General features: G+C 35.0%; 1 protein-coding gene across 4 annotated transcripts in view; it reads left to right on the top strand.

The window, feature by feature from the left end:
- The window catches only part of LOC124534600, a 47,416-nt gene extending 31,929 nt beyond the window's left edge, over window positions 1-15,487 (top strand). For all 4 annotated transcript variants that reach the window (XM_047110526.1, XM_047110527.1, XM_047110529.1 and 1 more), the window contains 17 exons: window positions 60-5,955; window positions 6,035-6,228; window positions 6,308-6,446; window positions 6,702-6,867; window positions 7,715-7,871; window positions 8,319-8,419; window positions 9,022-9,372; window positions 10,143-10,452; window positions 10,546-10,775; window positions 10,856-10,955; window positions 11,064-11,212; window positions 11,723-11,980; window positions 12,389-12,558; window positions 13,352-13,454; window positions 13,836-14,003; window positions 14,155-14,286; window positions 14,668-15,487. In XM_047110526.1, coding sequence (XP_046966482.1) covers window positions 60-5,955; window positions 6,035-6,228; window positions 6,308-6,446; window positions 6,702-6,867; window positions 7,715-7,871; window positions 8,319-8,419; window positions 9,022-9,372; window positions 10,143-10,452; window positions 10,546-10,775; window positions 10,856-10,955; window positions 11,064-11,212; window positions 11,723-11,980; window positions 12,389-12,558; window positions 13,352-13,454; window positions 13,836-14,003; window positions 14,155-14,286; window positions 14,668-14,832 — 8,789 coding nt within the window. In that variant the 3' untranslated portion in view covers window positions 14,833-15,487. The remainder of the gene's footprint in view (window positions 1-59; window positions 5,956-6,034; window positions 6,229-6,307; window positions 6,447-6,701; window positions 6,868-7,714; window positions 7,872-8,318; window positions 8,420-9,021; window positions 9,373-10,142; window positions 10,453-10,545; window positions 10,776-10,855; window positions 10,956-11,063; window positions 11,213-11,722; window positions 11,981-12,388; window positions 12,559-13,351; window positions 13,455-13,835; window positions 14,004-14,154; window positions 14,287-14,667) is intronic.
- The last annotated feature ends 6,538 nt before the right edge of the window (window positions 15,488-22,025 follow it).

Raw genomic sequence — 22,025 nt, forward strand, 5'->3', positions numbered from 1 at the left:
TGTAATTGACATTAAATTTTAAGAAGATTTTTGAATAATGTTTTTTCTATTTTTTATAGGAGATGGCTCAAGTAGTGAAATGGAATTAACGCCACAACTCGTAACAGCTGCAATACAAAGGGCAACTGCAGACTCATCGGGTTCAGAAAATGAGTGTTCAAATTCGGATACTGTTCATCAAAGCACTTCACATTACGCGTCCAGTTTATTACAACAGTTTGTTGCTCAGACACAATTATTAAGTAGTACAGTTCCGCTCACCACTATCAATGCTGCGGCAACTCCGTCTTTACAATGTGGTATCACATCAAACTCGATCGAAGGTGTTGGTACAATCACTGATTGTGTTTTAGGGCAAATAAATAATTTGCCTGAAATACCTCCAATTTCGTCAAATTATTTGAATAACACTCAGCATTTAAGTCCACAGCAGACAGAAGAGCTTTCCCAAATAAACAAAGCCCTTGATGAAATAACTTCCGTCACAGAATCGGTAGCGTTAACAATACCAAGTGCACCAAGCCTGGATGATTGTGTAGATAATAACGATTTCATGAACTTGGATATAACATCAGGTGGTTCAGAACTTGGTAGTGCAAGTGACCTATTAAAAAGTTCACCAATAACAGTTGTTGGCCCTGATGCAGGCTCGGTTAGTCAAATAGAGTCTCAAAAACTAGATACAATTAGTACAAACTCTGTTGAATCTCAGGAAGATGTTAAAAATATCGTTATCGAATCTAGAAGAAAAAGAGGTCGTCCTCGTAAAGTACGAAAAGTGGACGAATATGAGAGCAAAGGTACTGAATCTCAAAAACAAGTTAAAGCCAAGGTTAATGTAATTAACGACTTTCATAATAATAATGACCCGCCAAATGTTTCTCCTGATTCAGGAATTTTGTCCAATCATAATTCACCTACACATTCACCATTGCGAAGGCACGATATCGATGAGAGTAATAGTAGGCATAGTCGAAAGTCTACCCATAAAGAAAATAATATCGGTGAGCGAAAAAGTGCCCGCTCCAAATCAAAAACAAGAAGCAGAACGCACAATAGGTCTGACTCAAGTGATTGCGATTTCCAGAAAAAACGGTTAGAAAATGAAATAAAGCAAATAAAAACTGAAGCACCTTCTCCTATACCACTTAAACAGGAACAAAATAAATATGAAAAAAATAAAAAGAATGATCACAAACTCGATATAGCAGCCTTAGATAGGATGCTATATGCTACTGACAGAGTTTTATACCCACCAAGAAAGAAAGTAGGAAGAAAACCTCAAAATAAAGCAAAAAGTACAAAAACCACACCAAAAACTTTAAGAGATAAAAATCAATTCGATTCAGCCGATAGTGACGATGATTCCTTACCATCTAATAGATCTGTGTTATCTGGTGTTTACGCCAAAAGAAAGGAAGTAAATAGCAAACTGGCTAATTTACCTAAAAATAACAAAAACAGCAAGGCGATAAATAACTCATGGAGAGATCATCAAAGTGAAAATGAAGCGGCAGCTGATGACCCGCTTGACCCGACCTGGAAACAAATTGACCTAAATCCTAAATATAAAGATATTCTTTCTGGTTATAAAAGTGATCACGAATTTAAACCATATAAAAGCTGTAGTAGATTAATAGAATCAGGCTATAAAAGTGATTATGGTTGCAGATCAGGATATAAAAGTGATTGCTATAGATCTGGTTATAAAAGCGACCATAAATCTGGGTACAAAAGTGATAAATCTGGTTATAAAACAGATTATAGTGTCAGAAGTATGCGAAGACGGATGCGGAAGTTGAAGAAAACGCGTTCCGTTAGAAACAGATCCTACTACAAATATCAAAAGCATTTCGTATCTGATAAAGAAATCTTAGTATTGTCAAATAAAACTTTTAGTAGTCTTACTTTAGGACACAGCTCCAGTGATTCTGAATGTGAGACCTACTTACGTAAACCAAACGCTAGTCCGAAATATGTGAGCGTCTGTACAAAATACCCGTTACCTTCAAAATATAACTATGGCTTTACAAAGAATAATCAAAAGCATGTTCTAAGGTTAAATTCTTCGGACCCATTTGCACCCGGTCCTGTATTTAGTGGTTTGCAGAGGCCAGTAACAACATATAATATTTTCAAAGTGAGTCATAATAACAATAATACCTTATTGAAATCCCCTTCAAAGACCCGTTACACTGGAAGCCCTCTGCCATCGCTGAAGCCAATTTTTACTCATAAATTTGGTGTATCGCCAATTTGCACGGGCTCTAAATTGTCTAATGCAAAAAAAGAAGACAACTTAAGAAATTTTACTAGAACACTCTCTCCAAAAAATCGGAAGCAAGTAAAAAAAGATTCTCCAAATGCAAAACGAGAAAATATTTCAAAATCCTTACCTACTTGTTTTGAAAAAGCTAAGAATACCTACATTCCGAATAAATCATTGTCGAGAAATGTTTTCTTGAATTTTAAAAAGCCACATATTAAACCGACATACAACGTTAAAAAACATAGAAGGACAGTTGTATTAGCACCACCTAAAATCAATTTAAAACAAACCGAACGTCCATCTAGAATAACCATTAAAACAGAAAGTAAACACCACAGGCATCGTAGTAAGAGGAGACATCGTTCAAGATCGGTTTCGAGGTGTCGGGAATCCTATACAAATAGAAATTCTGTAGATTCAGTTGATCAAAAATTTAGTCAAGATATGGACAGCCTAATATCAAACTTCATAAAACTATGTCAAATTGCTCCTAAATTTATGACAAATATATCACAAGTTCCGCAAAAGGCAGCAGAAAAAGAAAAGACTACGGAACTGGCTCCAACAAAAGTAATAAAAAGAGCTTCAAAGAAAAGAAAAACGTCAGATAATCAGGAAATTGCTACTCCCACATCAAAACGAAGACACAAAAAACAGTTAACTGAATCTCAAAATAAAGGTAAGGATACAAATGAACATAAACTACCTTTGAAAAAGAGACATTATCATATAAATTCTTCTACAAGTAACTCATTAAGTCTGAGTTTAGTAACAGCTGAATTTGATGAAAATTCTAAGACGGATCTTAGCTCAGACAAATTTTTGTGCACTGAAACTGATTGCATGGGAGATATACATAACAATATAGCAGAAGAATCTTCTAAACAAAAATCCATAGTAGAAAAAGGTAAAAAAGGTAGTGATAATTCTAAAAGCAATGTAAACAATATTCAAGACTCTAAAACTCAGAATTGTGAATCTTCACCTAAAGCATTAAAGTCGAACGCTAATGCAGGAGAGTTGTCTTCTAAACATAATGACACGACTCCTACTGATACTAGTCAGCCCTCACTTTCAAACAATATTGATGATGATCTGACTATACAAAAACCCACGGCTGAACAGTCAGAACTGTCTAAGAAAATTTATGAAACATCAGAAAAGCTTAAAGCTGTTCACAAGATGGTTCATGATTTAGAAAAGAGCTTACCAAAATCCAAAGAATGCGAAGCAAAAACAGAGTCTTCTAAAATGGAACCTCATAGAATATCATCACCGAGATCAGAAAAAAGATTGTCGCCAATGCGTAATTCAGCTCCTATTGCGACACCAAAAAAGCGTCATAGACTAGAAGCTGATAAAGTTATATCACATTCTAGTTTAGATCAAGTTGTTCAGTCATTGTCAAAAAAATTATCCGAAGAAAAATCTGTAAACACAAATGTTTCTAAAGATATCAATCAAAATACATCAAAGGAAGACAGCAAAGAGACGGAAAAGTCATCAGATTTGTCAACAGATCAGAATAATCAGTCTAATGCAACAACTATAGACCCACTTAAAAGTATGTCAGCGCGTTCTTTATATAAAAGTTCAATTCCACCCGCACAAAAATCCGAAATAATGACACGCAAAAAGAATAGACTTGAGGGTTTGACAAGTAATTTAGTCTCCAAAATCAATCCAAGCGCAGCTACTAAAGTCTTAGATACTCTTTTAAATAACAATATAAGAAAATCAATTGAATCTCGTATTCTAGAAAAGGAGAAAAACAGTTATGATGGTGTCAAAAATATAGGTGAAGAAAAAAATAAAGGCAAAGAGTCACCCCAAATGAATACAAGAGCCAGTGTAATTAAATCCCCTGTCTCTAAAGGAAAAGTTTTAGAAACTAAAAAAGCAAAAACAGTTACAACAGAAGTTACTGCAGAACAATCTGTAGTCGTTAATGTTGATAATCCCACGGGTATATTTGAACCTTCGGTTGATTTAGAAGATCAAATACCAAAATCATCAATTTGCGTTAGTGTTTTTGTAGACAGTGCTAAAGGTAAAAACAAAGCCAAGGGAATGGATTGCAAAAGTTCAAATGCATTGTTAGCTCCAATAGATACCGAGGCAGAAATACCTCTCGCGTTGATATCCGAAACACCTGATCCTATAATCAGACCGAAACGAGGCGAGTCCATTGCATCAGTTTTATCTGATAAAATCCAAGAGACAGCTAGTGGTCATAATTTACGTCAAACTAAGAGAAATCTGAATAATGAAAATGATGATACAAATGATAAGAAAAAGAAAAAGACTTCTAATAATCTAATAAGAGAAAGCAAGTTGGTGCTACCGACAAAAGTTATAGTTCCTAAAATATCAACTGATAAAATATCAATTATGGACTCAATTAAGAAATCTGCTTTAACTACCAAGGCAGCTGAAAGTACCGATTCGGTGGATAATAAAATCGTCGAGACTAAGAAAAGAACACGAAGGCGTAAGGCTATTAATAGAACTGGTTTTCCTAGCATTAAAAAGAAGAAGAAGAAAATAGAACCAAGCAGTGCATTGAACATATGCTCCGACCATTTTACATCAGAAGACACTGATCATTCAGCATTTGAAAGGGTACCCAAAGACGGTGAAGCCATGAGCAGTTTTCTTGAACGCACGACAGTTAAGAAACCGGAGTTGAAAATAGTTCTGAATAAAGATGAGCTACCGAAGCAAGGTAGATTGACTGTTGTTGCTCTGGAAAAATTGCAAGGAAAGGATGTTTTATCAGATAATAATAAAGTTTCATCTACAGACAAGAAAACTAGCGAGAAAAGGATTGGAAGTTCATCAATTTTAAGAGCACCTGCCTTACAACTCAAACAGAGTAAGAGCGACAAAGAAATTAAAAATCACATCAATAAATGGGAAGTGCTCAGTGAAAGTGATAGTATCCCTTCATTAACTAGTTCTTTAGGAAACGACCCAGAAGATAGTATCCCATTAAGTTTACTGAATTTGAAAGCTGACAAAAACACTAGTCGTTTAGATAACTTGGAAAGATTGAAAAGAAAAACAAGGGCTATGTCACCATCACATGAAATTGAAGAAATATTTTCAAAACGTAAGAATGTCGAAAAGTCTACAAAAGTTGGCTTGAGGCCGAAATCGAGCTTGGCCATTTTGTATCCTAGCGAACGTAGACTTACTAGGAGTTCTGATAATACAGCTGATGATGGAAAAACGGGGACCAAAAAGATCGAAAACAAGAAATCGACCATAGAAAATGTTTCAGAAAAAGGTGCAAAGCCAATGAGCATAGCCAACAGACGAAAATCAAGGTCTTGTACGACTAGTAAGAAAACTCAAGAAATACATTCCAGCTCACGTGAGAGTTCATTGGATACGGTAATTAGCCGCAGAATAACATCTAAATCTCGTGAACCTTCGTTAGATACCCTTCATGATCATGATGAGAATGATCCATTGCCATTGAATGAAAAGGAAATTGATTTTGAGAAAAGTATCGACGTTCTTTCTAAGAACATTATTTGTAAAAAACGGGTTGCATCATCGCGCGACGAGAGTCCAGTTAATGGCGTCGACGGGCGAGATAAACCTGTAGTATCCAAGAAAAATCCTCGACTGAGAAAAAAGTTTTTGGTAGCTGGTCTATTTTCAGATTATTACAAAGAAGAGTAAGTTGTTTTCTGAGCAATCTTCGTCTTATAATAATTTTGTTCAAATGTCCTATTAATTTAATTATTATTATTTCAGCCCAAAACCAGAGGGAAAAGGAAAGAATCTAGTGACTCAAACAGAATTCCCACCAGGATTGCTAGCACCACCTCCATATTGCGAACGTTGGGTGCGCCGTACACCGCAATATTTTACTCTACCTTACGATATTTGGTGGGAACAACATTATAATCAACCTGTACCATCTTGGAACTATAAAAAGATTCGCACAAGTTAGTATTTAACAATATGACTTTATTCAGTTACCAGAGGTCGTTTAATACATTTTTATAATAATTATTAAATTTTTAGACGTTTACTACGACGTGAAGCCCTCAGCAGATGAGTGCGAGAGTGTGGCTTGCAATTGCGCTCAATCGTCGGGGTGCAATGAAGATTGCATCAATAGGCTCGTGTTCTCCGAATGTTCGCCGCAATTATGTCCTTGCGGGTATACTTACTTTACTTTTATCAACTAATAAATATCGCTAGAATTATTGCTTCCACTTAACCCTTTTTTAAAGAGGATTTGACTTTGTCCATGCTGAACAATAAAATCAATATTAACTGTAAAAAATATCCTTCACCCTTCTTATACTTTTTGTAATATTAAGTATTGAAAACACTAAAATTAAATAATCGTGTTTGTTACTTAATATGTACTTTTTTCGAAAATATTTACTATCATAATACAATTGTTTTTCAGTGACAAATGTAAAAACCAACGAATACAACGTCATGAATGGGCATCAGGATTGGAGAAATTTATGACTGAAAACAAAGGTTGGGGCGTGCGCACAAAGCACATGATTAAGTCTGGAGACTTCATACTCGAGTACGTCGGTGAAGTTGTCTCTGATAAGGAATTTAAGGTAGGATTTACAGTATTTGCATGAGATAACATAATTATCTTATCGTACAAACAAATTAAACTTGTAACTCTAAATTATGATTTTTTAATGTAATAAATTTTTAATGAATTCGAAGTCGACTGTTTCCATATGAAGTTAACACGTAATAATAAGATAATTAGAAACGTTTTTATCGTAATACATTAAAAACTTTAACTATTTTTTTTATGAAGTACAATGTTTCTAGATTTATCAGAATGTTTTTACATTTTTATGATTTATATACAAATGAATGCAATACGAATAATTAATTAATTTTAAGAGCACAGATGGCCCAGTGGTAAGAACGCGCATCTTAACCGATGATTGCGGGTTCAAACCCAGGCAAGAACCGCTGATTCGTGTGCTTAATTTGTCTTTATAATTCATCTCGTGCTCAGCGGTGAAGGAAAACATCGTGAGGAAACCTGCATGTGACAAATTTCATAGAAATTCTGCCACATGTGTATTCCACCAACCCGCATTGGAACAGCGTGGTGGAATATGTTCCAAACCTTCTCCTCAAAGGGAGAGGAGGCCTTTAGCCCAGCAGTGGGAATTTACTGGCTGTTGTTGTTTTTGTTGAATTAATGCCATATTAAATTTATTTTACTTATTATTATTCAGATATTTAACCATACGGTAAGCGCTCACTTATTCCGCTATTAGGTGTTCGAAATCTTACTTACAACTTATCCACTTTCTATTAATTTATCGATCAAATTATTATTTGAAAAGAGTAAAAACATATCCAAATGTCAAACAAACATTAAAAAAAAAAACAGGATGATTGATGATAAATGTTGCTCGATGTTGTCACATGAAATAGGAGCGCATGGCGACTCGCTACGCTCGCGACACCCACCACTACTGCCTGCACTTGGACGGCGGGCTCGTCATCGACGGACACCGCATGGGCGGCGACGGACGCTTCGTCAACCACTCCTGCAGACCCAACTGCGAGATGCAAAAGTGGACTGCTAATGGTAACAGACCATACCAATTATCATGTTTTTTCAACGGGTTTTTTCTCATGCACTTGTGTATAATATAAACCAAAATTATTACAAGACAATTTTGAACATTTTATTTTATAGAATTGCAAAATCGTTTGTCTTGCGGGAATAAATGTCGATTCAAATTCATACCTTTATTAAGTCTTAAACTCTTAGTACCTTTTGAATCTAAACATCAAATAATTGCGACGCAATGTGTCATTTTCGATCGGTAAAGCAGATTATCGCTCATACTTAGCACACGAAAATAGATCTTAATGTGACGAAACTTTTCTTACCCCGACTGCACTAAAATATAATTTAGTATTTACGAAATTAAAAATAGAAAGAAAATCTGATGTTGTTTAACAAAGCAAATTAAAAATTGTTGTTTCAAATGATGTGAATGATTTCTTAATATAATTAACTTGTTGACAGGTACATTTAGAATGGCGTTGTTTGCACTTCGCGATATAGATCCAGATGAAGAATTAACTTATGACTACAACTTTTCACTATTCAATCCTGCTGTTGGTCAGGTACGCATTTCCAATAATATTTAATTTTAATTTTAATAATAACAGCGCATCATTCTTTTTAACAGTACCAGAGTAAGATTGTACTATATAGGCTCGCGCAAACAATAGCTGCGGCGGGCCTCGCATCGCATTGCAAAATTGCGCCAATGCATATAGCAGGCGCACCGCAACCCAATATCTTATAATCAGTCAGGTTTTGGCAATCTAAGAAGATGGATAGTTCTTGTTGATGATTCGGTTTCTGTTTGGTAATTCACGAACAGCACTCATTCAGCCGTCTACTTTTTGCGTCTGCTAACGCACACTGAGACTCAAACTCAAACTCAAATTCCTTTATTCAATATAAAAGCATTACACTTACTTATTGATTGTCAAATAAACACTACCACCGGTTCGACCGCCGGTACCAGACGGGCCGCATTGCAACGCCTGTCTAGTAATGCGCCAATGCGTTGCGATGCGGCCCCTTGCGGCCAGCCTGAGGTGTGCGATAGCCCATACAAAATGTATGAAACTGATTCAGGAGAATTTTTGTTATGCGTCGCGGCCCGCCTCAGTGTGCGCCTATCTTATGTGTTCTAATTATGTATGTTAATTTTTAGCCATGCAAATGCGACTCAGAAGACTGTCGTGGTGTGATTGGAGGCAAATCACAAAGAATTACTAAGCAACCGCTTAAAACACAATCAAGAACACCATCTAACGCCTCCAACCAATCAAACAACTCGAACGGTAATCAGCCACGAGTGGGCCGGCCAAGGAAAGCTGTGAAATGTAATAAAAAGTCAGAGCAGCAAAGCGTTACTGCTTGCGATATTAAAAACATGACGATATTGAAATACCAACAACATTTAAATAAGTTGTGGCAGGAGCCGCAAATGAAGCCTCTAACGGCGAAAGAGAGGACCTTAGTCAAGGAACGTCACTGTTTCCTGTTCAGAAACTTGGAAAATGTAAGTAACTTTATTTTTTGGCGACTTTTTGGTTATAAAAGTACTGGAAACTCTTATATTGCAGAAACAGAAAAAAAATAACTGCCATATAAAAATATTTAAATAAAAAAAAATTACCTGTTGCCTGTAAAGTCGGTATACGGGCGAAAGTTTTACGTGACAACGACTTTGAGTGGTAAAATAATTTTAATGTGAATATTCATTCGTATAGTAGGAAGAAGTATGAAATAATAGTAACAATTTAAAACATTTATTTTTACAAAGAATTATATTTAAAACATTAATTTATACAAAGAATCTCGCACTGAATTTTGTCTGTCTCTCTCGCTCTTAGGCGGGCTAACCATGCCCGAGTGGAAGGGACGCGTGACTCTCACTCGCTCTCATTGTGAGCGCATAACGTGAGCGGGGCGTAACGCAGTTTCTTGAATTGTCACCCGGCAAACCAATTTATAAGACGTTGTCACGTCAAAATTCTTACATTTCTTTTGACGACCTCCGTGGTCGAGTGGTGTGTACACCGGTTTTCATGGGTACGCCACTCTGAGGTCCCGGGTTCGATTCCCGGCCGAGTCGATGAAGATTACCATTAGTTTTCTATGTTGTCTTGGGTCTGGGTGTTTGTGGTACCGTCGTTACTTCTGATTTCCATAACACAAGTGCTTCAGCTACTTACATTGGCATCGGAGTAATGTATGTGATGTTGTCTCATATTTATTTATTTATATTTATTTATTTTTATAATTATAACCATTTGAAAAACTCGTCAGGTTCGCCGTATCCGAGAGCGCCTGTCGCTACCGATCCCGGCCTCGCCGCCGTCGGGCGCGGACACGCCGGCGCCCGCGCAGCCGCCGCCCGCCGCGCCCAGCGCGCCCGTCGTCACCAACGTCAATCCGCTCGCCCTGCCCGACACCATGAACCCGACTGTGTTCCTCAAGCGACTGCAGACCTTGCGCGCATCGAAGGAGGAAAATGTGAAAGAACTGGCGCGTCTAGAGAATGACTCTACGCTCGATGTAAAAACTCGGCTGGGAAGAGTTTACAAAGCCCTGTACAATTCTGTCGTTGCTGTTAAAGGTTGCAAATTGTCACTAAACTCTGTTTTTTTTTTCATTAAATTGGGTTACAATATGAACTATTGAATTAAAATAACAATTATTGCTTTCCTAGATGATGAAGATAAATCTGTCTCCGCTCTTCTGCTGAAACTTAAGCTCAGTCAATCCAAGTCAGACGCAGGATACACATATGATTTGAACACAATAAAAAATAATATAGACAGTGGTCATTATGAAACATTGGCGCAGTTTGACGGAGACATGAACGGCTTTTTCTCCAGTGTCATACGTGAACACGGTAGATTTACTTCTCTAGGTACAGCTGCTACACAGCTCAAGAAGGTAACATTAGTAATTAATATAACTTGATGTCGAATAAATATTTATAAATACAATAACTCATACTATTTAAAAAATTTAAGGTTTACAATGCTACGAAATCAGACTTCGCGGAGTATTTAACTAAAATTCTTGGACCCAACGAGTCTCTACCAACTGGTTTTATACAAAAGACAAAACCCGGTAAGTTATACTTTTTTTTTAATCCACGATTGTTACAGATAAGACTAAATTATTATAAATTGAATAAGTTCCAATTGAACGCATAACTGAATTAATGAACTTGATCAGAGGAGGTGATCCTGTGCATCTGCGGCCTGCACGTGGAAGAGGGGCTGATGGTGCAGTGCGGGCGCTGCGGCGTGTGGCAGCACGCGCGCTGCGTGCGACTCGCCGACGCCAAGCGACAGCACCACTGCCACTACTGCAGCCCCAAACCGGTACACACTAACTATTACCGTATCTGTTACAAACAAAACACGAACGTTTAAAGAACTAAAACGATTTTAATTATGTTCACGGCAGAATCTCGACATTGCGTAAGCGGGCTTTTTTATGGTATAGATTATCGGACGAGCATTTAGGCCACCTGATGGTAAGCGGTCACAATCACCCATAGACAATGAAGCTGTAAGAAATATCAACTATTCCTTACATCGTCAATGTGCCACCAACCTTGGGAACTAAGATGTTATCTCCCTTGTCGTCTGTAGTTAAACTGGCTCACTCACCCTTCAAACCGGAACACAACAATACTGAGTAATGTTATTTGGCGGTAGAATAACTGATGAGTGGGTGGTACCTTTGTTTATTAAAAAAAATCTGCCAACTCTAATAGCAAAAAGCGAAAAAATTATAATAAAAAAACGAGACTTGATTTAGAATTTGAAAATAAAAAGTTAATTATGTCACGTGTTTCCTTATCTTTATTATCCTTTAATTTAATTCAGGTCGATCGTGAAATTCCTCTCGACGAATATACAGAGGAAGGTCATCAATTCTATCTATCGCTAATGCGGGGCGACTTACAAGTCCGCCAAGGCGATACCGTGTACGTGCTTCGAGATATACCAATAGATGACAAACGCCCAGATGTGAGTCAGAAAAATGGCGATAAGAACGAGTCCCCTAAAACCAAACGTTTGGACAGAAAAAAACTCAAGATCGCTAAAGGAAAGGATAAAAATGATGAGACTACTCAGAATAAGGTGTGAATTTATAAAGGCTGTTTTCGCTTTTTTTTTTGTAATTATGGTATAGGTTGGCGGTCGAGCATATGGGCCACTTGATGGTAAGTGGTCACCATCGCCCATAGACAATGACGCTGTAAGGAATATTAACTATTCCTTACATCGTCAATGTGCCACCAACCTTGGGAACTAAGATGTTATGTCCCTTGTGCCTGTAGTTGGCTCTGACACTGGCTCACTCACCCTTCAGACCGGAACACAAAAATACTGAGTACTGTTATTTGGCGGTAACTGATGAGTGGGTAGTACCTACCCAGACGGGCTTGCACAAAGCCCTACCACCAAGTAATAAATTAAATACTTACGCATGTAGTTGGTGTGAATTTGTTTTAAGCTAATTCCTTTTTTTTCTTTCTTAATCCACAGGAAGGGGAAGTGCGTAAACATACATATCAAACAATCGGCGAGGTTCCGGTTTCGGAGTTGGATATATTCCGAGTGGAGCGGCTCTGGAAGCATAAAGATACGCAAGAAAGATACGTGTATGGTCACCACTACTTACGACCGCACGAGACCTTCCACGAGCCGACTAGGAAGTAAGTTTGATGGAAAATATAGTACGCCACAACTTAGATGTAGCATTGGCAAAATTCGTAAAACCGATCACATCCGAATTAAGTACGCTATCCCAAATTATCAATATTTATTTGTTATGTCAGTATGATCTTTGCACAAACTTACTAACTTGTAATATCATATGAATTAATAAATTCGTCAATTTGATACGTCGATTTACATGTAATTGCTTTCTCGGGTGGAACTGACGCGAGAATCTATAGCGACGATCGAATGGCACGATAAATCGGCAGTAATCGGTTTTATTGAATTTGTCGATGCTACATCTAATTTGTGTAGTACTTTACCTATATATGAAATAATTATGATAATATCTTCGATCGATATTGCCAGTCAGACTCGGAGACAAGATAACAGCACTATAATACATATATGTATGTGTGTGAGCCGCAACACATGTACGTATATGCTTATGATCCCAGTTTCATTTCCAAACTCAGTTAATGATATTGAAGAAAAAAAGCAATGGTTTTTTAGCAATAAAAAAAAACTTGGACCTGATCAGATTTTGCTAGTAATTAGATCAATAAACGCATCACAAATCAGCGTAATACATTGTGAATATAAGAGTAATTACGATCCATTAAAATATAATTTGTTAAAGATTGACAGCGTCATTTATTGGATCCTAACATACATATAAACAAGTATATTGTGTGAATATTCAATCCGTCTAGTCGTTCAATAGTTGTATTGGTAATTACCAAAAATAATAATTAATTATTATTTACATATTACGTTTATTTATTTCAGGTTCTTCCACAATGAAGTGATGAGAGTACCACTGTATGAGGCTGTGCCCATAGAACTTGTGATGTCACAGTGCTGGGTTATGGACTTGAATACATATTGCAAGGTTGGATATTTCCTACGAAATTAAAGATAAACCCTTATAAACACAAAGATTAATATCCTTGTTAGATTAATTAGGTGAAAAGTAATAACATGTCTCAAAATCGAAAATGTAATGCCTACATTACAGTCACATGGTTCAAAAGATAATATCTGAAGCCAAGATGACATTGATTGATTATTATTATAAATACGTTATTTTGCTTGAATACTACTTGCTTGTTTATTTATAAAAGATTTGATATATTTTCCTTCCTATATATTAAATATATAAAATTCATTCTTTATCTTAATTTCAATGCATATTTAAAGCTACTTAATATATAATAACGAGATTGTTATGTTAATTAAATCTATAAAGTGTGTTATTATTTGCTTATTGCAGGGTCGGCCAGTGGGTGCATCTGAGGAGCACGTATACATCTGCGAGCTACGTGTGGACCGCTCTGCGCGACTTTTTACACGCGTTTCTAGACCCAAATATCCGCTGTGCACGAAGCCATACGCCTTCGATCACTTCCCTACGCGTCTCAAACTGACAAGAACTTACGCAGTGAGTTTTATAACTTGTGTTCTTTATGAATATTTGTAAAGTCATTTGAATTTTAATAAATAGCATAATAAGTAAATAAGTCCATTGCAAGAATGTAAGGTATACTTAAAAACACGGTGTTAAGTATTAAGTTTATGTATTTAAATTTCAGCCTCATGAAGTGTCCCCTGAGTACCTTAAAGGTCGGGCTGCTAAAAGTGCTGCACCAACTGATAAAGCTAAAAATACTCAAGATGTTAAGAAAAAATCAACAACAACAACAATGTCTACTACAACTTCTAAGGTTTGTAGAAATTATATTATATTTATTTAATTATGTTTATAACAATTCTTTATTTTTGTGAAGGTAACTGACTACTTAACCGTAACTTAACAGACCCCATATATTATATAATATAAAGGTCGTATGATATAAGTTTTAAGAGTATGCGGTGGCTAGCAAACGATTTCATGTGTTTTCATGTAAATCAGTCTGAATAAGTCATAGACCCCATATTGTCCCTGGCTGAATTGCAAAACATCATAGTCATTTTGCGATGTTAATATTTAATGACTAATTCGTCGACTTCTACCAGAAGGTTGCAATTACTTACTCTATATGATATAGAAAATAATGTCTATTTTTATTTGAGGCACCTGAGATTAAGGAAAATTATGTTAACAGGCGTTGACACCAAGTGCCCGTCGCGAACAACAGAAGGAGCGCGTGAACAACATCGCACGGCGGCTCCTCGCCCGCGGCGGCCAGCGCGGCGCGCTCGACGCGTCGTACCTGCTGGCGCCGCGCGTGGCCCGCGCCCCGCGCCGCCCCCGCGCTCGCCCCTCCTGACCCGCGCGCGCCTGTACCACATGCCCCTGCTGAGTGCACCGCCGTCAGGGGCTGCAGTGGACGATGAGTGCTTGTGACAGTGTTTAATGACAAGTGATTGACATAATAGTCGGGCGTAGACGCGATATCGACAACAATTACAATACGCGCTCGCCCCTCCTGACCCGCGCGCGCCTGTACCACCTGCCCCTGCTGAGGGCACCGCCGTCAGGGGCTGCAGTGGACGATGAGTGCTTGTGACAGTGCATAATGACAAGTGATTGACACGATAGTCGGGAGTAGACGCGTTTGCGACAACAATTACAATAGTATTTTAGAAAGTCACTATAATGTGTGCTTCCCCTGTGATGCCGGAGACTATGGCTTATCCTTGTAAATATCTCATATGCGTAGATTAAAAATGTTTAATTCAAAATTTTAACATTACATTTGTAATTGTATTGCATATAATGCGTTTATTATTTATATACGTCGTATAATATATCCTTGTAATATATTTCTTTATATCTTGCAACTGATAGTCTTAAACGATTCTTTCGACATTATTTGAATAACTCATGTGTCAGGGTATTGGATAGATAGGTAGGAAGAAAAGAAAAGACAAGAGACAGTGACGAAAATGTCTTTTGGATATGTAGGATGGGTGTAATAAAAATAAATATCACAGTATGTAAAGTAAAAATTACATTCCTTGGCTTTTAATGGTTTGAGACAATAATAAAGGATCAGCTGGTGTGTGTGTATGTATGTATGTATACAAGTATGCATGTATGCATGTGTGAGATATAAGTGAAGTTCAGATCATGGAATCGAATCTCTGCTAGCTTTTGTAAATACATTTGACATATTCCCATCATAAATAATATTTTTGTAATTAGCTATTAATAAGATAATTGTCATAATTTTAGTATGTATCTAGTTTACTTTTATAATTTATTGTTTTCTAACCATTTGATATTTTTCTAAACTTTATTTTTGTTGTAATGAAATTACATTTGTAATCTCAATTGCTTGATAGGTCTTAAAATTATAATTAATCAATTCACGATTTTGAGTGTTTAATTACAGCTTTGTAATTCAAAAAAAATATTTTTAGTTATAAATATATTTTTATATAGGCTATTATTGTTAAAGTATACTGATAATATAAATTAAATCTTAGAATAATTAAATTACAATTTAACGACCACTGGTGCGAACTGATGTTGAGCATTGAAAGTTTTTATAGAGGTTAGGTACAGTCAAGTTGTTTGGAGGTTGTTAAAGTAATATTAGTGATAATTATTGATTTTATCTAAGAGTAAGCTACTTCTACATTTATTATTTTATATTTTTCTGGTCATTTATTATACCAACAGTGAGCAGGTTAGCTGATGCACTACTGAGCCTTATAATGTGCTAAAAATCTCTCTATTTTTATTTTTAGTTTGTTAAGTTGTACATATTTTTAGTGAGTAAGGTGGTTGGTTGTTTTATTTTAAATCAAGATAATAATATATTGTTTTAAGACCATTTTTGGTCATGAATTAAGTTGCTGTGCGTTTTGCCTAATATGCATGCTGCAAGTATTAATTCGCTAGCCTTGCTAACGTGATTATACAGAACAAATTGTTTTTGTTTCTAATTTATTTGTAAATTACAGTTAGGTTTTTTGATGTTTCTTGACTATTTTTATAAGTTTTAATGAATTAATATTCATCATAACACTTTCTGTAATATTTTATTCAATTTGAATAATTTATAAATGTAAAAAATTACTCCAGATTTTGTATTTAAAAAATGGATGAGAATTATAAATTTTTTACATTTGTAAAATAACATAACAAGATTTAGAGTTGAGCACAATATATTTCAATAGTATTATATTCCTAAGCTTTTTTGATCCTGATATTTATAGACACTACTAAGTGGAGCCCAGAGTACATAAGGATAAATTGATCCCAAAATGTAGTACAAAAGTCCACCGAAATGTCCAATTTCTTTAATGTTTTGTGTCGTTTTAAAAGTATTAGATATTGTAATTGTGAACACATGTAAGATTGAATTACGAAACTTTATAAATGTCTTTAATAATAAAAAAAATCTTTCACAGTACAGAGTAGATCAGTTTTAGACAATTCATAGTTAATGTTGTTGATTATTAAAGTATTATGATATGAATAAAAAGTTTAAGTATCCTTTGTTTACGTATTTCAGTTGCTTGCACGAATGCACTCGTATGAATTATAGATAGTAATAATTAATTAGATACAAAACTCATAACATTTCGAAATATAATAAAAAGGATTTGTTATTATATCACAATTCCATTTATGTACTTAATTAGTGAAGAAATAGACGTCAATAGAATAATATAATAGATTTAGATAATTTACTTGCTTTCTTGTGTGTTTACTATCACCGTTGTTTATCAAAATACATAGCATCTTATATAAAAATATAACTATTTTGGGATCAAAATTATATTACGTGTTTAATTGGCAATCTAAAATTTAACAGTTTTATCCATTTGAGTGTATTTCAGTTATCATGTCAAACTTGACATTTGTTTTTATATCATATGAACTATTACATATTTATTACATGTGCTTTACATATTATTGTATGTAAGTAAAGGATTTAAAAGTTCTTTAGATGATTTGGAAAACTTATCTCTTCTGTTTTTGTCTATTGCTGAAATAATAGATTTAGTCTCCTCCAAGTCATACTACACATATGTATCTATTAAATATATATACAGAATGAAGTTGCAACTAATAAAATTTAAAATATATCTCATTATTTATAAAATATATATATATTTATATATCTTGTGTACTTTTCTTACAAAATCACTAAAACATTGTTACATTTTTAACAAATCAAATGGATAACAACTGCAAATGTATTTAATTCATCTGTTATAATAACTTGAGCAGCTTTACTATTTATATGTAGGATTTTATGTTTAAGATGCCATTTGTTGTAATTCATGTTTTAATATTAAATAAAAATGGAATCAAATAGTTTTTCATTTTCAACACAATAACTATACCTAGAATATAATTGTATATGGCTGAAATCTTATTGTATAGGAAAGATGCAATATTTTTATTTTTGTGTTTTTTTTAAAGAACTCCATATAAGGTAGACCACAATATAATAAAAATTTAAAATACTTTAATTTACAGCAAAAAATGTGGTTTCTAAATGTAAATTTCAAATTTTCGCGCGAAAATGGATCTTTGTTTCCATTTTTTCTCGATTGAGATACTTTTTTGTAAAAATTTAAAATGACTATCGATACTCCGAAAAAAGTTTTGTTGACGTATGTTTTGTGCCAATGTGATCATCTAGGTACTTCAAAAAAGTTTTCAAATAAATTGATTTTGACTGGATATTCTGACACAAAACTGAAATAAAAGTGGTTTCAAGCTGAAAAGAGAATCTGGAGTCTGCTTTGACAAATCCAACTTCAATTTTAATTCGAAAAACTCAATTACTTTTCGTTTTAATATTCACTTTTTTACATCTATAACCTAAAATAAGTAGTCATAACAGGAGTGACATACATAATTGAACGCTAATTACTGTTTTTGAAATACGTTCCGTTTCACGTAACTTTAATTCGTAACTATTTTTAAAAATCAAAATTATATCAATTTTAAACTTTCCCGTGGCCCTTCTTTTATATTTTTTTTTAACATTTTAATAGCAAAATTTTCATAAATATTATATTTGCCTGTTGTATTGTATTTGCCTATTGTAGTAGTGTATGGTGAAATATATATAAAATATTAGGTTTAAAAATATCTTGAAGTATTATTTGTTGTATGTAAACGACCTGCTGCGGTGTAAAACCTTCCGTTTGGAAATTATTTCACCATGCTTTTCCTACTATGAACTCTTGGTCTTCGGTCGAAAGTAACCTACTACCTATTACTTGCTCTACTCGCAGCTATACCTTAATTTATTGTTACCTACATTAAAACAAATAATTATAACAATAATGGTATTAATAGCATCAATAGGACGTAAATTATAATCATTTGAGTTCATGTATATAAGCAGATAATGTTTAATTTCGATTAAAGAATATCGTATGTCTTGAGATTGGAGCTATTAAACGAAATGTAAAATTAAAATGGTTTATTTTTAAAAAATAGTTTAATTTATTCATACATCTATGCTTAGACTAGACAGACTTACGTATCTATAATTAAAAAAAAAAAAACATGATTATAATGTAAAGATATTTATTAGGTCTAGTTTTCATTACTACCCAATACAATGCGAAGTCTTTTTTGTGATTAAAAAATGTATTTAAATGTATTAAATCCATCGCTCAATAAGCTGTCTATATCTCAAGTGCCTGACAAACAACTCAAACAACTACAATATTTGACGATTGGGCAGAAGGGTTGAAAGCGAATTTGTGTGACAGGTATCTAGTTAGTAGGGTTAAGTTAATTGTAGGTATGTTTAGTTTGAGTCGAGATGGCCCAGTGGTTAGAACGCGTGCATCTTAACCGATGATTACGGGTTCAAACCCAGGCAAGCACCGCTGATTCATGTGCTTAATTTGTCTTTATAATTCATCTCGTGCTCAGCGTTGAAGGAAAACATCGTGAGGAAACCTGCATGTGACAAATTTCATAGAAATTCTGCCACATGTGTATTCCACCAACCAGCATTGGAACAGCGTAGTGGAATATATTCCAAACCTTCTCCTCAAAGGGAGAGGAGGCCTTTAGCCCAGCAGTGGGAATTTACAGGTTGTTGTTGTATGTTTAAAAAATATTTTTTACCGTAACTATGTAATATTTATAGATTTTTCCGCATTTTCATCTTTTTTTCGAAGAACCAAAACCTTGGACTCAGTTTTTTCTTTAGAGACGTTTTAATAAAGATTGTAATGAGGTAGGTATATCTTAATTACGTGGAATTTAAAATCAGCAATGAAGGCATAATCGGAAATAATGATTTACTGGTGTTCTTTCTCAGACTATTCTTTATATTGTCGTCAATAAGGAATAATTTGAATCAGCATTGACCTTAAATAACAATTCGTGTTTACGATGCTCTGGCCATCCAGTGGCCCCACTTGCTGGGGTCACCCGCAATGAGAAGATTAGGCCGGCGTCCGCCCGCATGTCGCTGTCGCAGCGCTTACTCGCACCGCACGGCTTAACACCTTGGTAAACTTAATGTTGACTTTTTTGAAGTTATTAGCCTAAAAGAAAATATATTCAAAAAGCCGATCTTTTACATTTGATGGAATGATTGTTGTAATCCATGACAGCCACGGAGTCAGCTTATCATGGTAACTTATAAAAAGTTTCATTGAACAATTGACTCGATAGAATATTCAGAATTTCCGTCGAATAAACCATCTCATAATAGAAGAGTACGTTTCATACTCCTTCCTTTAAACTTACCTGATTTTGTTATACGATAAAAGCATGTACTGTTTTGTTATACTAATCTGTAATTTTATAATCTAGTCCCAAAATATAAACCAAACGCCACCTTTCTAGAAAACTATTACTTATACGACTTACTCTAAAAATAAATAGGTAGGGTAGACCGAGGCGAAATGGATCTCTTTTTCTTTGAGGTTGAGCAAATCATACTAAATTATTATATAGTGCTATTTTTATTAATAAAAATGTTAAAAGTAACAATCAGCTATAAAATAAACATTTGAAAACTTATATCATACATATATTCTCTTAATTAGATACTAAAAAGCAAAAAAACAAAAATATCCGATTCGCCCCAATTTTCGGGGTGAATCGGATCGTACACATTAGTTAATAAAACTTTTAGGTTTCTTAACACTACAGCTTTGGAATCAGTAAAAAATTAATAATGGGATCAATTTTAATTATAGACATATAATTCACATAAATGTGGTCCTTATATCCCCCCCATATCAGCACATTTTTCGTGATACCATTCTTCGCCGGCATTGCACTGAATCCAATCCTCTGAGGGTGGATTCACGAATATTTTGGAACAGTAAATGCACTGCCAGTCTCTCTGCTTTGCAGATGAACTCTTAATTTTTATATTTTGCTTTGCTTTATTCTTCATCTCCATCAAAGTATTTTCTTTGCCCATAAACTTTTCCTTATTTTCCTTGGTTTTATTGTCTACTTTAAATTTCATTTTTGTTTCTTAGAAAAGTCTTATGAAACTTTAAAAAATCTTTGAGAAGCAATTGAAGACTTTAAAGGTGATGGAAAAAATTCTATAATTATTTCAGCACAGATAGAAGGCTGGGCTTCGATCAAATTGTTATGAATTTGTGGATGGCACTATATTATCAAGTGGTTTTGTATTTGTGGCTTGGACACTTGAGGATTGGGCTTGTGGCTGCACCTTTTGGGAAGTCGTAGATTTAACTTGGGGTACTCGACACTCTCTGTATTCTCTGATAAATTCTTAATTTTTAACCCCGGCGTTGCTTTATTCTTCATCTTATTTTGTCCCACATCTGCACAGGTGGAAGACTGGGGTTTGTCAGATTGTTGTGAACTTTCAGATGACACTGTTACAGCTACTGTTTGGGTATTTGTGGTTTTCACTTGTTGGGAACCTGGGGACTGAACTGGGGACTCTAAAATGTCCGACTGTAGATCGCCGATGAACTTGTAGTCCAACATTGCATTGGCGTTTAATGGAAATATTCCAGTCTTTTCGGAGCCTTTTGTAGTATTCCCAACAGTGGAAGAGGTTTGAAACTTTCTTTTGAACATGCATACCATCTACAATGAAAAAAAAAATCAATAATACCTTAAACATTTAATAAATCAATTTAAAAGTGTTATTCAATTCGCCCCCGATGATAAGATCCGATTAGCCCCATACATAAGACTTTTGAAATAAATATTTTAGTCGTTAACCTCTAAGATTACACTTAAAAGAAAATTGGTTCTATAATATAGACACCCTGCTTAACAATATAAACCAATGTAGTTGAGTTTTAACACAAATCTGTAATGTTACACAAATAATTCGTAAGTACGTACCTTAGATGAGGGCCAAAATTGCGACACACACAAACGACCGAGTCACTAACGAAAGGCTTCGACATTGATCCACAAGCGAGATCGAAATACTGCCTATGCTGGGAGGTGCAGGGTGAGAGGAGGGACGAAAAACGCCGGTTGAGTGCTTTCTATGTGAATGCGATATTTGAATTATCAAAA

The sequence above is a fragment of the Vanessa cardui genome, chromosome 13, assembly GCF_905220365.1.
Source record: "Vanessa cardui chromosome 13, ilVanCard2.1, whole genome shotgun sequence".
NCBI classification, from domain to species: Eukaryota; Metazoa; Arthropoda; class Insecta; order Lepidoptera; family Nymphalidae; genus Vanessa; species Vanessa cardui.